Genomic DNA, 13,348 nt, shown 5'->3' with positions numbered 1-13,348 from the left:
CTCAGTGGCTTCGTGTGTCTGAGTGCGGACTGATGAGTGTCTCTTCTATTGAGATGAAGTGGAGGAAGAGACACTTCTAGCCGCTGCAGTCTGCCAATTTCTTGTGATAAAGTTAACTGGCGGATAAATTTGGACACAGCGAATGCCTGGCAGCGCAGACAGGATAGAAACACTCTGTTGACACACACATTTATACTGAAGTTACACACACACACACACACACATATATACTGGGCAGAGATAAGATGGAGAAGCTGTTCTCTGGTGAAGAGTTGAATTAAAGGTGATAAATGTTGAATGTTTGAAGGAATATATCAGTCTATGTGTCATTAAATACATCGGTGGAAGTTATTTACAGATTGATTTATCACCTCTGATCAAGAGGTTTGATTTTGTCTGTTAATCAGCAGAATATCTCAACGGTTCTGCTTCAGATTTGGTGGGAAGTTAAGACTGAAAGCTGAAGAACAAGTGGTTAATATGGAGCCAACAGCGCCACCACATGGCCACTAATAGAGCACTTTATATTGAGACTCAAAACTTCAGAACATAAAAACATATTTTTCTTTCTATGTATTTTGATTAGTTGATCAATCTATTGGTCAAACGAGAGAAAAGTAAATATTTCTTTCAAAGTTATTTTTTAAGCAACAATCTAGAGCTTCTCCAATGGGAGGATTTTCTGCTTTTCTCTGTTTTATAACATTATAAACTGAATATCTTTGAGATTTTGACTGTTGTTCAGACAAAACAAAACATCTGAAGACATCATCTGAGGCTCTGGGCCGCTCTGATGGACAATCGAATAACTAATTTATTGAGAAAATAATCAATGAATTTGATCCAAGATGGCAAAAGATGCATTAAGTCTAACAGTAAGGATAACTCTTCAGCTTTACTCAACTGTCAGATGTTAAGTAGCAGCTTTTAAAGCTGAGTTATGTTTCAGAGTTAAACATTGATTATGTCCTTCAAGGTCAATGAAGACATTTCCTTCCTCAGAGAAAACTCAAAACACAAAGTCCTGCGTTGTTTACATCCGTTTTTACTAGCTTTCAATGTTCTTCCCTGCTGGGGTGAAACCATGTGAAACCATGTGGGTATATATATATGTGTGTGTGTGTGTTGCATCACCCGGGTGACCTGCTCACTTTGGGAGGAAGAGCTCCTCCATGGAGCTACTCGAGGTCAGAAACTCAGCAGGGTTTCTTTAACTGAAAACACACAAACCTTCATCTTCTCTCTAACAATATTTAAAATGTTCTTATTTGATTTGGGTTCAGTTCTTCAGCTTTTCCCAGATCCACTTCAACTTCCATGACTCATCCAAAGACCTCCACAAAGTGTTCCTGCAAAATTTGATGGCATTTTATCTTCTGTGCTTTTTATTTATTGTCATTAAAATACTTAAAGTGCCTCCTTTTATTATGATCCGTCTGGGTCCCGAGGCTCAGCTGTTATGAATGCCTGCAGATCATTCTGGTTTATTAAAACTTGGGTCTTCTTTTTGTAGTTTTTCTCATCATTTCAATCAGTAATATTAACATTGAGCTCATTAAGTTAATAACAGACCTCTAAAAAGAAGTCTGACGGGTCAGAAACATGAACTTACTTAGAAGAGAAAACAAAGGTTAAATCATTACTCAAACTGTCTGTTGTAAACATCCATCCCAGTTTACAGACCAACTTCCTGCTTCAACTTTGACCTCGGAGGGATTATTACCAACATTTCAGGTCACTTTGAGTTTGACCTCTAAATAAAGTGGTTCAGATAATGTGTCTGATGGTTTAGTGATTTCACCGTGTTCCCACATCTCTGTTCTTAACTTGGTGAGTAAAATGTTTATATTACTGATAAACCAGAATAATGCTTTATGGCACTGTGACCTCTGACCTCCTTCTCTTGCTGCTTGTAGTGTTGTGATGGAGGATGTGAACTTTCAGACCACTGGAAGCTGCTCTGCATGTGAAACATCCACAAAAACCCCAAAAACGTGTCATGTTTGAGACTAATTAGTCGCCGCTGTGGCTCAACTGGAAGCAGCCGGCCGCTTCTCAAACACTCTTTCAATAAAAACTGCTGTAATTTGTTGAGCTCGACGTTGGGTGTTGTTCTGCAGACATCTCAAACAAACTCATTAAACTGATAATTACCCGACAGAACAAACACAAGCGCTTCGTTTTCCTCGGCTACAAGGTAAAAAAAACAAACCAAAACACCGACATTAAACGGAGAGCTTTGTAGCCAGCACCATGAGGAAAATTTAATTAACACGGCTCTCACCTAAAGGCGGTCGTCCCCCCCCCCCACCCAACAATCCAACCTCCAGCTCGGCTACCTGCCTCTGCATCCGCTCTCCTCCTCTGTCAGACTCTAAATACCACACATAAATAATGCAAAGGCTTTCCCATCTAAACCATCGGCTCCGTTTCTCGCTCAGATGAACCGCCGACAACGACGACAGGCTCAGAATAGGAGGCGTGATGAGGGGGAAACTTAGGGTTCACCTTCAGAAGACTTAGAAGGAGAGAGATGGGGCTGACATTTGCTAGCGGCTACTGGAGGCTAATAATAATTAGCTTTCACAGGATATGTTATAGGGCCATTTCCACCGCCAGTGTAAAAGTTAAATTAGGTATTTAAACCACCGACATCATCAACCTCTGGGCTGCAGCTGACTGATGTGTTTTATGTTCTGTTTGTGTGTGTGTGGAGTATGAACTGTTGTTTTATGTTAATACCGGCTTGTTTTTATACTAAAAATCACAAAAGATGGATTCCTTTCATTGCAAGGAGGCATTTTGATTAAACAAACCTGCACAAATACGGAAGAAAAACTGAATGTGATTTGATATTTGACCTGTTAAATTCAAGTATAAGGTTCTGTTGTGTCGCTTACACGCTCAAATTTGCAGGAAGCACAGCACAAGACTTTGTGATAAGAAAACATAAGTATAATAATTTAAAACAGAAAGCAGGAGAAGTGTAAAGATGGAAAAAAGCGGCGCATATTATAGCAGGAAACCAACACTATCATCAGAGGAAATGATTATACTTGAGATGAAATGTAAAGAGAGCAGAAGATGTCACATATCTGTTATAGTGTCTGTCATCAAGTAACAGAACTGATGTTACAACATGAGGAAAATAAATAAATAAAAGAGTGTTTGGAAGTTTGGAAAATCAGTCACAATCATGTATGAATGTGTGACGTAAACAAAGAGTTACGTGTACATCCGCTATTAAGAAACTATTGTTTTCATTATCAATGATCTGCTCTTTTATTGGTTTATCAATTAATCATTTTGTTCATCACCTTAATGTAAGAAAAGCAGCAAATCTCCACATTTAGAGAACAGAGAACCATCAAACGTTTCGCATTTTTGCTGGAAAAACCACTAAACGATGAATCGATTATTGAAAGAGTTGAAGATAAAATCGACTCTGATTATCGTTGCAGCTCCAGTTATGTACAGTTTGTTACTGCGGGTCTGTGAATTGTGTGTGATGGAAATACAAGTTACATATTGTACATGTTAGTGCACAGTTAGTTTGATTAGCTGGACGTGTTTTTATTATCTGATCTCCACCTCCAGAGGTCTGAACAAGCCTCCTGACACTTACAGCATCTTCTCTATTATTCACACATTTATTGCACATCATTAAGTCTTAATAAGGTAAGAAGGATGAGAAACATTTTAATAAGACAGAAACATGAATTCCACAATGTTTGCTACTTACTTCAATGATGTTCACCCAAGCAACTAGTGAGAGGTGGTTCTTTCTAAATATTCAAGTTTAAAATACTTTTAAAGCTGCTGTATTCTGATAACATTAATCATTCTACATATTACAGACTCAGACGAGTCACTATTTTCAGGAACAGAGCATCTTAATAAAGAAATATTTCTCTCTGTAGCTTCGTCTCTTCCTTCCTTCACACTGTCATCGTCTTCCTCCTCGTGGCAACGTATCAGCTGCTTCGAGTGTTTCTGTTTGAAAGCACTGGCAAGATATTTGTGCGTCTCTTTGCCAGGAGCAGATATCAAAAATAAAATCGAAATATTGTGGCACTCTTGTGAATTCCTGGCAGAGTTCAGGACGTGCCTCGCCAAAATATCTACTTGCTTTTCATGTTTGGTAAAACTAAAATAAAATGAAAATGTTTGTGTTATTTTTCTACCGGTGCTTCTGGAGTTCTTGTCTTACCGAGTTGGTTCCCAGGACCTGCAGGTCTGGTTCTCTGGACTCCAGCAGCTTGGCCACCATGTGCAGGAAACTCTCCACGAAGGGTTTGATGCTCTGAGAGTGACAAGCCATCAGCAGCTGGTCCAGAGCCTCCATGGCTATCACCACGTACCTGAGGACAAGTCACGTACACTCAATCACCAGTTTCCATCAGGCATGTCAATGATTATCAATTCATTACTGAACTTGAATCTTCAACCGAAGCAACAAGCAGCTGCTCGGTTAACGCGGGCTGAGAGCAGCGCTGAAGCTGCTATCGCTGCTAATGTTGCTAATGTTGCTAACGCTGCTAATGTTGCTAATGTTGCTAATGTTGCTTTTTTAAAAGATCTTTATTGAATTTTACAATAATACATTTACAAATACAATAAATCGAACAATAAAGTGCAACCAATGCCAAAGTGCAAATCATTTGAGTTCCTCATTTCTGTACATATTATTTGACAAAGTTCATAATATATAAAAAGGGAAAACACGTGCGAAAATACCATCCAGATAGAGACAAAGAAAGAAGAGAGAAGAAAAAAAAACCTTCAATAAATAGATATAAAATGCTTGCTGCTAATGCTGCTAATGCTGCTAATACTGCTAATACTGCTAATACTGCTAATGTTGCTAATGTTGTTAATGCTGCTAACGCTGCTAATGTTGCTAATGCTGCTAACGCTGCTAATGTTGCTAATGCTGCTAATGTTTAGCACCAGCAGGACTCTAATTACACAAGCCTCCAATCAATCAAAACTAAAGTGATGAACATTTGATTTTAACGTTAGCTACAGTGAACAACACATCACTCCGTCATGTAGAGAAGGTATGTGTATCATTTTATATAAAACCAGTCTGACTGAAGTCCGTTGTGGTGAGACTGGTGTAACATGTTTTATATTTATTCAATAATCTTACAGGTTTTTAACTGTTGCAGGCTGCAGCACTTTTGATTAAAGGGAAAATGGGTCATATTTTTGTGGGGTTTTTTTTTTCCATTTGATAGATCTGTCCAACACATCTGGTCTGATCTAATTTATTTCCTCTAATGAAGCTGGAAATTGTGCAGCTGTTTGCTGTGTTTAATATAACATTAAAGATTATAAATCTTTGAACAGCGACAGGCCGAAGAGAGAGCTCCACAATTTTAAATTAAGTCATTATTTTGTGTTATCTGATTTATAGTTAGTTCATTTTCATGTAACTTGGTGTTTACTTGATCTATTCTTTAAATTACTGCTCTGATTTTGTGTCAAACGTAGAGTCATTGGTTAAAGACAGTACTGTTATGGTAAAACATCCAATGTATTTCATAAATTGTTAACAGTAAATTGACTATTGATTGTTAACGTGGCCGACTATCAATTAAAGAAACTGCTTAAAATTTGCAACTCTTTTTTTTTCCCCCACACAGGGTCTATTAGTCCTTTTTTTAATTTACTGAACACTTCAGAGAGCTGCTAGAGCTGAATGATGGGAAAATATTGAATTGCATTTTAAAATCATAAGACCATCAGTTATTCAGTTTTTCATTTACAGCATGATGATCATCAGCAGCAAGAAAAGTAGAACAATCTCCAGAACACTTGAACCAATATCAATATTTTTCTTTTTTTTTTTAAATGCTTTTTGCTTTTTCAGCTGATATTTGTTGTGGAAAACGTGGTCTTTGCCTGCTTGATCATTTAAAATTACAGGAGCAGAAATGGACTCGCTTCGTCAGATCTAACGACAGCTTTGGGGTTTGAGTGACATCACAGACCCGAACGTACAGACGTGTCATTTTTTCGAGTGTTTCAGGCGATGCCGAGTGGTTTCGTACAGTTCGGACACATGGACGTGTGTTCTCTGACTGTCAGCTGATGGGGAATAAAAATCACAGCCAATTAAACACAATTTCTGACATTTTAATCACTGTATTGATTCAGGGCTGACATTCTTCTTTTATAAACACATCTGGGACATTTTTAATTACCTTCCAAGAGCGGGAAGCACTAAATGGTTCAGAGAAACATGAATGGACACTTTAAATGTAACTGGATGCATTCTGATGAGTTTAATGATTCAAATGTTTCTTTGGAAGCTTTTTTCCCCACTTATTTGGGTTTAACAATCTTTTGAACCCCTAGTTTTGCTTCCTTTTCGCTCCATTTATTGACACAGTCACTATATGCATGTTATATATTGTTATTGTACTACACATGTTCTAGGACAGGGTTTTTAATCTGTATGTCCATGTTTTTAAATCTCTGTGTATGGACAGATAGAGGAAAGTGTTACAGGGTTTTAAGAAACATGTTAATAGAATATTTAATGGGGTTTTAGAAATGTCAAAACAAACACTTTTATATTTTAATGGATTTTATTTTATCCTGTATGTCTTTGGGATGATTTTTGATTTGATTTTTATGGATTTTTGGTGCTACAGTCCTCATGTGTGCAAACACAACCACAATCATTTGGAGCTTATTTTTTCTGACTGTACCTTCATCGTCTTCTTTTCACAGGAAGTGTTACGTTTCCATGGCGTGTTTTTTTTGTCCTGAAGCTGTTTTCATTTTGGTGAATTTACACCATGAATCGGCACGCAGCATTACACTGCTAGTGGTTCATGTTCGCAGTGTAACTAATGATGTACAGACAACGAGTGGTGGAAGAAGTATTACAGTCTTTGAAGTGAAGTTCACACTGTGCAGCCAAACTGGGCTCAGTAAGTTACATTATTATATACTATAGGATTATGATTATTGATGCAGTAACATGTAAACTACATTTTATTAGTTTTATATAAAATGTGGTGATTTAATTTACTGTATAACAATGTAATGTATTTCACATGCTCAAATCTTCATGTTTTGCTAAATAAATGTAGTGGGAGTAAAAAGCACAATATTTCCCTCTGAAATATGGCTGAGAAAAATAATAAAGTAGCATAAAATGAAAAAACTCAGGTGAAGTATAGATTGTATTTATTTACGTTCCACCACTGACATTCACCTGAATTACTATTGATGTTTTTATATTTGGGAGGCAAGACCTGAAGTTATAAAGAGAACTTATTTTATATGATTTCTGTAAAAGTTTGTAGATGTTTATTCTCAACGGATCACTGGACAGAATAAGCTCAGCTGACAATTTCTAGTTTCACTGAATTACAAGGCTGCAGCTCTTCATGTGTGATGATTCAGTTAAAGTTGTCCACAGTTTGTCTCGCAGGTACCGAGTGTGTACCGTATTGTGGTGTGAAATGTCTCTATACACCACAGTGACGGTCAGGGTCACTCACCCGTAGCGATGTCGCACCACGTCTCTGCTCAGCCTCTCGGCCAGGTAAGCTCCGATCCTGTCCAGCTTCTCTGGAGCCGACACGGCGTAGAAGGTCAGCTTCTCCATGTCTGACTTACTCAGGCCATCCTGGAGAAAAACACAAGACAGATTCACAGGTTTGAGAAGAAGTGAAAGTGAAAGTCTGGTGATCTACTAACAAGTATCGTGTGTGATATATCTTATTCCTCTGTGCCGTAGATCTCCTCGTTACCCAAAAACTATTAAAAATACATCAGTGAGCCGCACCGCTGCGCTGGGTGACATGTTTCATTACCATGAACACACACTGTAGTTTATTTTGACTCAATATTACATTTTTCCTGCTGCCAAAAATAGTGAAAAAACAAACCTCCTGCTGTTTGAGTGATGTTTGCTAAAAACTACAGTGACCAGCTGTTTAATTAAACTACTGAGACACACAGACAGAGTAGAGGAGTCAGAGAGTATCGAGGGACAAACTAACACATTGTGGTTTCGGTTCTCTTAATGGGATTTGTTGACAGTAATAAAAATATTGAAAACCACCAGCTTTATCCTTTAAGATTTAAACGTGATACCTTTCTGTTTAAACATCTGGCCGGCTTTATATGACTACAGTGTTTACAAACATCCATCCATCTACTTTCCGTTGCTTATCCGAGGTGGCATCAGACAGGAAACCCAGACATCTTTCACCATGGCAACGCCCTCCAGCTCCTCCTGGGGGATCCCAAGGCGTTCCCAGACCAGAAGAGACATGTAGTCCCTCCAGTGTGTTCTGGGTCTGCTCCAGGGTCTCCTCCCAGTTGGACTTGCCTGGATCACCTCCAGAGGGAGGCATCCAGCAGGAATCCTAACCAGCTGTAGACCGACTGATAAAATGAGAGCTTTGCCTTCTGGCTCGGCTCTTTCTTCACCACAACAGTCCGGTACAACACCTGCATTACTGCTGCTGCTGCACCAGTCCACCTCACTCTCCATCTTATCCTCACTATGAACAAGACAAGAGATACTTGAACTCCTTCACTTGGGGCAGCAACTCACTCCCAATCCAGAGGGAGCAGTCCACCATCTGGCCTCAGATTTGGAGTCTCATCCCGACTACTTCACATTGAGCTCCAAACCGTCTCAGTGACTCCTGTAGCTCAAACTTTTCTAAAGATGACTTTTATCAGTTTAAACTTCTATAAACATATTTTTTTTAAAAAGTAATTGGGAAACTTTTTTGAGTTCAATCAAAGTAATTTTCTTCACATATTATGTCAAGTTCATAAAATTCTGCCTGCATTTCCTAAAATGACACTGACATTCAGACTAACGGGGACAGTAAATGGCCTGTGAATGCGTTTGATTCGGTTCTTCTGCTTTGATGACGAATGACTGAACACCACAGATCACCGCTCATAAATATCAGAGAGAGTGAAACAGCACATAATCAGAGATCCACAAAACACACGCCACACTTCAGTAAAAGGGGGGAAAAAATAGACAAAAATTGTCCTTTGCTTTATTCTGATTCCACTTCAATCTCATTAAAACAAATGGAAACTGCTCATGATGGTGCACAGGAAAAAGCTTTTTGATGTTTCTGAAAAAACATATATTTGGAAAGGACTCGATCTGAACTTGTATATATGACATCAGAAAAACAATATACATTATCACCAGGTTACATACATAAAGACGAGGGAGTTAATTCAAGACAAAAGGTCCCCTGAGTGTTTTCAGCTCCTCAGGCTCTCAGCAAGTGATAATTAATTTGACAAGGTCTCGACTGTTAGAGCATTTCGATTTCCCACTGCACCTGTTTGCTTACAGCAAAGGCCCTTGAGAAGATACGAGGGCGTGATGACAAGGAGAAAAAAAAGAAAAAGAAAAGAAAATTCACTCCCTTGTGTACGGGACAGACCGCGTATACGTTTAGCGTTTTTAATTAACAAGGGTCGAGAAATCAAACGAGTGATAATAACGTGTCGTGGCGCGGTTATCAAAGCCGTTTCACATTTAACAGCCGGATTTATCAAAGTCTGGAGCCTTCGTGTGGCTCTGTGGTCGGCCAATTATTTCTGTGTTGTGGCTGGGAAGCTCTCTCACGGCCGAGGTGTCACTGGGTCTCCACAGCAATCTCAACACTGCGATAACAACTGGGCACCAAACACAGTGTTAATACACTGTTAACGGCTGGAACTGAGACCGCTCTGTGCTGTCTGATGTAGAGATAGTGATACTCAGTCACACTGGTTTACTGGAATAGACCTTGTTTCTTCTTTTTCATACTCTTTACATTCTGTAACGTTACACGTTATTTGTAATTTTGCTCCATTACCAGTTGGGTCCAACAAAGAGGACATAAGTGAGTTGGATTTGTCAGTCCATCAAATTTCTCAATCAAGACCACAAAATCTGGACAGCTACTGGCCAGATTGTACCAACAGCCGTGTTTCCACCATAGGAACCTTCCCCAGGGACTAAGAACTTTTTGAAGAACCACCAGGAACCGGGCTCTAAATGAAGTTCCAGGGAGACTGTTTTAACCTCCCAAAAAGTCCCTGCTGGGGGATTAGTACTTTACAAAAGTGTTGTAGTGCTGACCGTCACTGATTGGTCAAACACAGACAACGTGGCTGCTTCAACTTGTTCACTGCTTTATTCATAAAAAAGGAAGCAGCTACTCTAGTATTGATTTAGGACAAGAGAGAGAGCGGCGGTGGTCGAGTGAGCTAGAGAGTGAATGAAGAGAGGGAGCGGTGGTAGTGAGAACAAAGCTAGTGAATGAGAGGATTTTCTGATTGTTTCACAAATAACCATCAAACACTCAATAGATGATTAACTGCAGAGACAGACGCTCTTGTTTTCATTTTCCTCCTCTGCATGTCTCCTTTTCATTCATTCATTACAACCAACTCATGCAGCAGTAAATACAGAACAACAGGACGACTCTGCTGTGGATGTTCAGTCCCCGAAGGATGTTGGCAAAAAGTAGGATCCACATACTGTTCTCTGCTCGTATATAAATGTTTATTCCCATGCCAGACGAGATATGTAGTCTCTCCAGCACATTCTGGGTCTCCTACCAGTTGGACATGCCTAGATAACCTACGAAGGGGGGCGTCCAGGAAACATCCAAACCAGGAGGAAACTAAAGAGGAAACTCTTTTCAGTCGCTTGTGTCTGTGATCTCATTCGTTCGGTCCCCACCTTCTTCACCTCAACGGTCCGGTGCAACGCTCACATTACCGCTGATGCTGCACCGATCCACTTGTGGAACTCATGAGCCATCGTAATCTCACTGTGAACGAGACCCCGAGATACTTGAACTCGTTCACTTGGGGCAGCAACATGGAGGGAGCAGTCCACGGTTTTCCAGCAGAGACCAAATGAATAAACTATAATAACATTTTAGTGTGGTGGTACTTTCCTTCTTCTAAATACCTTTCTATTAGATCTTTGCTTTAATCATATACCTTTAGAGCTGAAACCACTTGTCAAATAATTGATATGCGACTGACAAATATAACAATAAATATGATCAATCATTAATCATTTTTTAAGAAAAAATGGCTCCAGGCTCTTAAAGTGAACATTTGCTAAATATTTGCTTTTTCTGACAATTTATGGACCAAATTCAAGACAATTAGATTTTAACTCCAAGGTCAGTTACAGACCGCTGTAGGTCATACCACAAGCCAGCTTCTTGTTTTATTATTGTGTGCAATTTCAAGTAATAGATTCCTAAATGTCCCTGTATCTTAATTAAATAACTTTCATTTCATTGAAGATGAGAAACAATTGCAGTTACTTACTTTGGGATCTTCGGGGAAGATGTTGTCCACCAGGCGTTTGTACCTCGGCCTCAGCGGCCCACAGCAGCCGCAAACTCCTGCAAAAAAACAACACAAAGAAGACAATTAGCAAATGAGCATCTATCATGAACTACTGCCAACAGGTGTGACAACTCTCCGGGAGAGATACAAGGTCAGATAAAGCATTTACAAGGCTTCTGGTGACAGTAAAAACACAAACAACTTTTGTATTTACTCCATAAATCTTCCTAACTCCAGTGGAGCAGCTCAATATCTTAACTTTCTTATAATAAATGAAGATTGAGCGCCTGCAAAACATTATTATTTTCCTTCCTCTGACTCATGTTGAGCTCCAGGAGCGGCTCCAAACTTACTTTTTGGATTCAAGAGCTGGCTGTGATAGGTCATCTCCTATTGACTGACATGAATTAGTATGACCAGCAGCAGCCTCATGAGTCAATAAGAAGTGATGAGTCATCAGAGTCATGGCTCGGCCGTGTGGGGTGAATAAGATAAAGTCACAGTGGGAAGGATTTACAGAGCAGCCAGACCAGTCAACCATCAGGAAACAGCAGAGACCACTGACGAGTGTCTGACTGCGGTTGTGTTCACTGACATTTGAATAAACTTTCGCTTTTGTGAAAATCACACTGAGTGCTCTGAACTACAATAGTTCAGCCGAGTCGATACAATCAATTGATTCAAGAGTTCAATGTGAAAATGAGACTTGAGCTTGTACTGTTTAAAATATAATTTAAAGGGGACATATTCTGCACATTTCAAGCTCTATATTTATATATTCTGGGGCTCTCCCGGAATATATTTTCATGATTTACAGTTAAGAACTCCTTATTTATCTTGTACTGGTCCTTTATGCAGCCCCCTCAGTTCAGCCTCTGTCTGAAACAGGCTTTTTTAGCTCCTGTCTCTTTAAGAGAGTCCCCACCCTCCCGATGAGCTCACTCTGTTCTGATTGGTCAGCTTTAGGGAGCTTCCGGAGGCTACGTAAACAAACTATAGTAGCAGGATTTCACTTCTTTTTCTCCTTCTTTACTCCAAACGTCAACTTCTCAAATACATCCGTACATGTTTGAGCTAGAATCTGATCTGAAATATGAGAGTGGACAACATGAGCAACCGAGAGTACACAACGAACGGCCGTTTGTGGGCGTATGCAAACAATATGATGTCATCACGAGGAGGAAGTAGAGGTAACATTGCAAACGAAGCGTTCAGAGCAGGCTGAAGCCCTGACTTTTGACTTGCAGGGAGCATTTTTACATACGTCCACCTCAAGTTTTGGAAATCTGACCATGTTTAACATCCAACATCATAACAGTATAGAAATAACAGAAAATTAAAAAAAAAAATCACAACTAACAGCAGTTGGGTCGTAATAAAGTGCACGTTGATGTTAAAAAAAGTTTTATTCCCTCATTTTGTCATTTTCTTTTCTTTGTTTTATCTTGTTCTTATTTTATTTCTCTTAAATCTATTCTACTGGTTTTATTACAATTTCATCTTTTTTTTTTTAAATTTCTCATTTTCTTTTAAATTTCTTGTGTGCATCAGGTTTAAATTGTTTGTACTGTTTACATTACTTCTTATCGGCTTGTTAGTCAAATGAACTTTCAAGCTGAAGCTTAGCAGCTATACTAATTAAAACTGAGATGAACGTTCTGAATTTGAATGCGTTTTTTGTCTATGTTTAGAGTGTTAAAGCTGAAACAGGATGTTAAGCAGGTATAAAATAAACACCTTTTAACACATTAAGGCTTAACTAGATTGACTATGCAGAGGTGCAGCTGATGAAACAAATCCGGAAGTATCATCTAGCTGTCCGGACAAGAACATAATTTACATTCACAACAAATAAAACCCTGAAACATCCCCTGTGAGCTCGGCTACATACATGTTCCTTCCTGATCAATGAACATGACCGTCAGAACGGTGAAAATGTCAGTGTTTTAGTGTCTGAAGGAGCAGCAGACCACAGCTGAAAGGT

General features: G+C 39.2%; 1 protein-coding gene across 4 annotated transcripts in view; it reads right to left on the bottom strand.

The window, feature by feature from the left end:
• Positions 1 to 13,348, bottom strand: part of efr3a (EFR3 homolog A (S. cerevisiae)) — a 145,711-nt gene that overhangs the window by 81,625 nt on the left and 50,738 nt on the right. For all 4 annotated transcript variants that reach the window (XM_042429470.1, XM_042429472.1, XM_042429471.1 and 1 more), the window contains 3 exons: positions 11,344 to 11,420; positions 7,521 to 7,648; positions 4,211 to 4,361 (listed from right to left, as the gene is read on the bottom strand). In XM_042429470.1, the coding sequence (XP_042285404.1) occupies positions 4,211 to 4,361; positions 7,521 to 7,648; positions 11,344 to 11,420 (356 nt within the window). The remainder of the gene's footprint in view (positions 1 to 4,210; positions 4,362 to 7,520; positions 7,649 to 11,343; positions 11,421 to 13,348) is intronic.

The sequence above is a fragment of the Thunnus maccoyii genome, chromosome 12 (genome assembly GCF_910596095.1).
Source record: "Thunnus maccoyii chromosome 12, fThuMac1.1, whole genome shotgun sequence".
Classification (NCBI taxonomy): domain Eukaryota; kingdom Metazoa; phylum Chordata; class Actinopteri; order Scombriformes; family Scombridae; genus Thunnus; species Thunnus maccoyii.
Note: the sequence above shows the minus strand (reverse complement) of the source record. Positions and strands in the feature narration are given on the sequence as shown.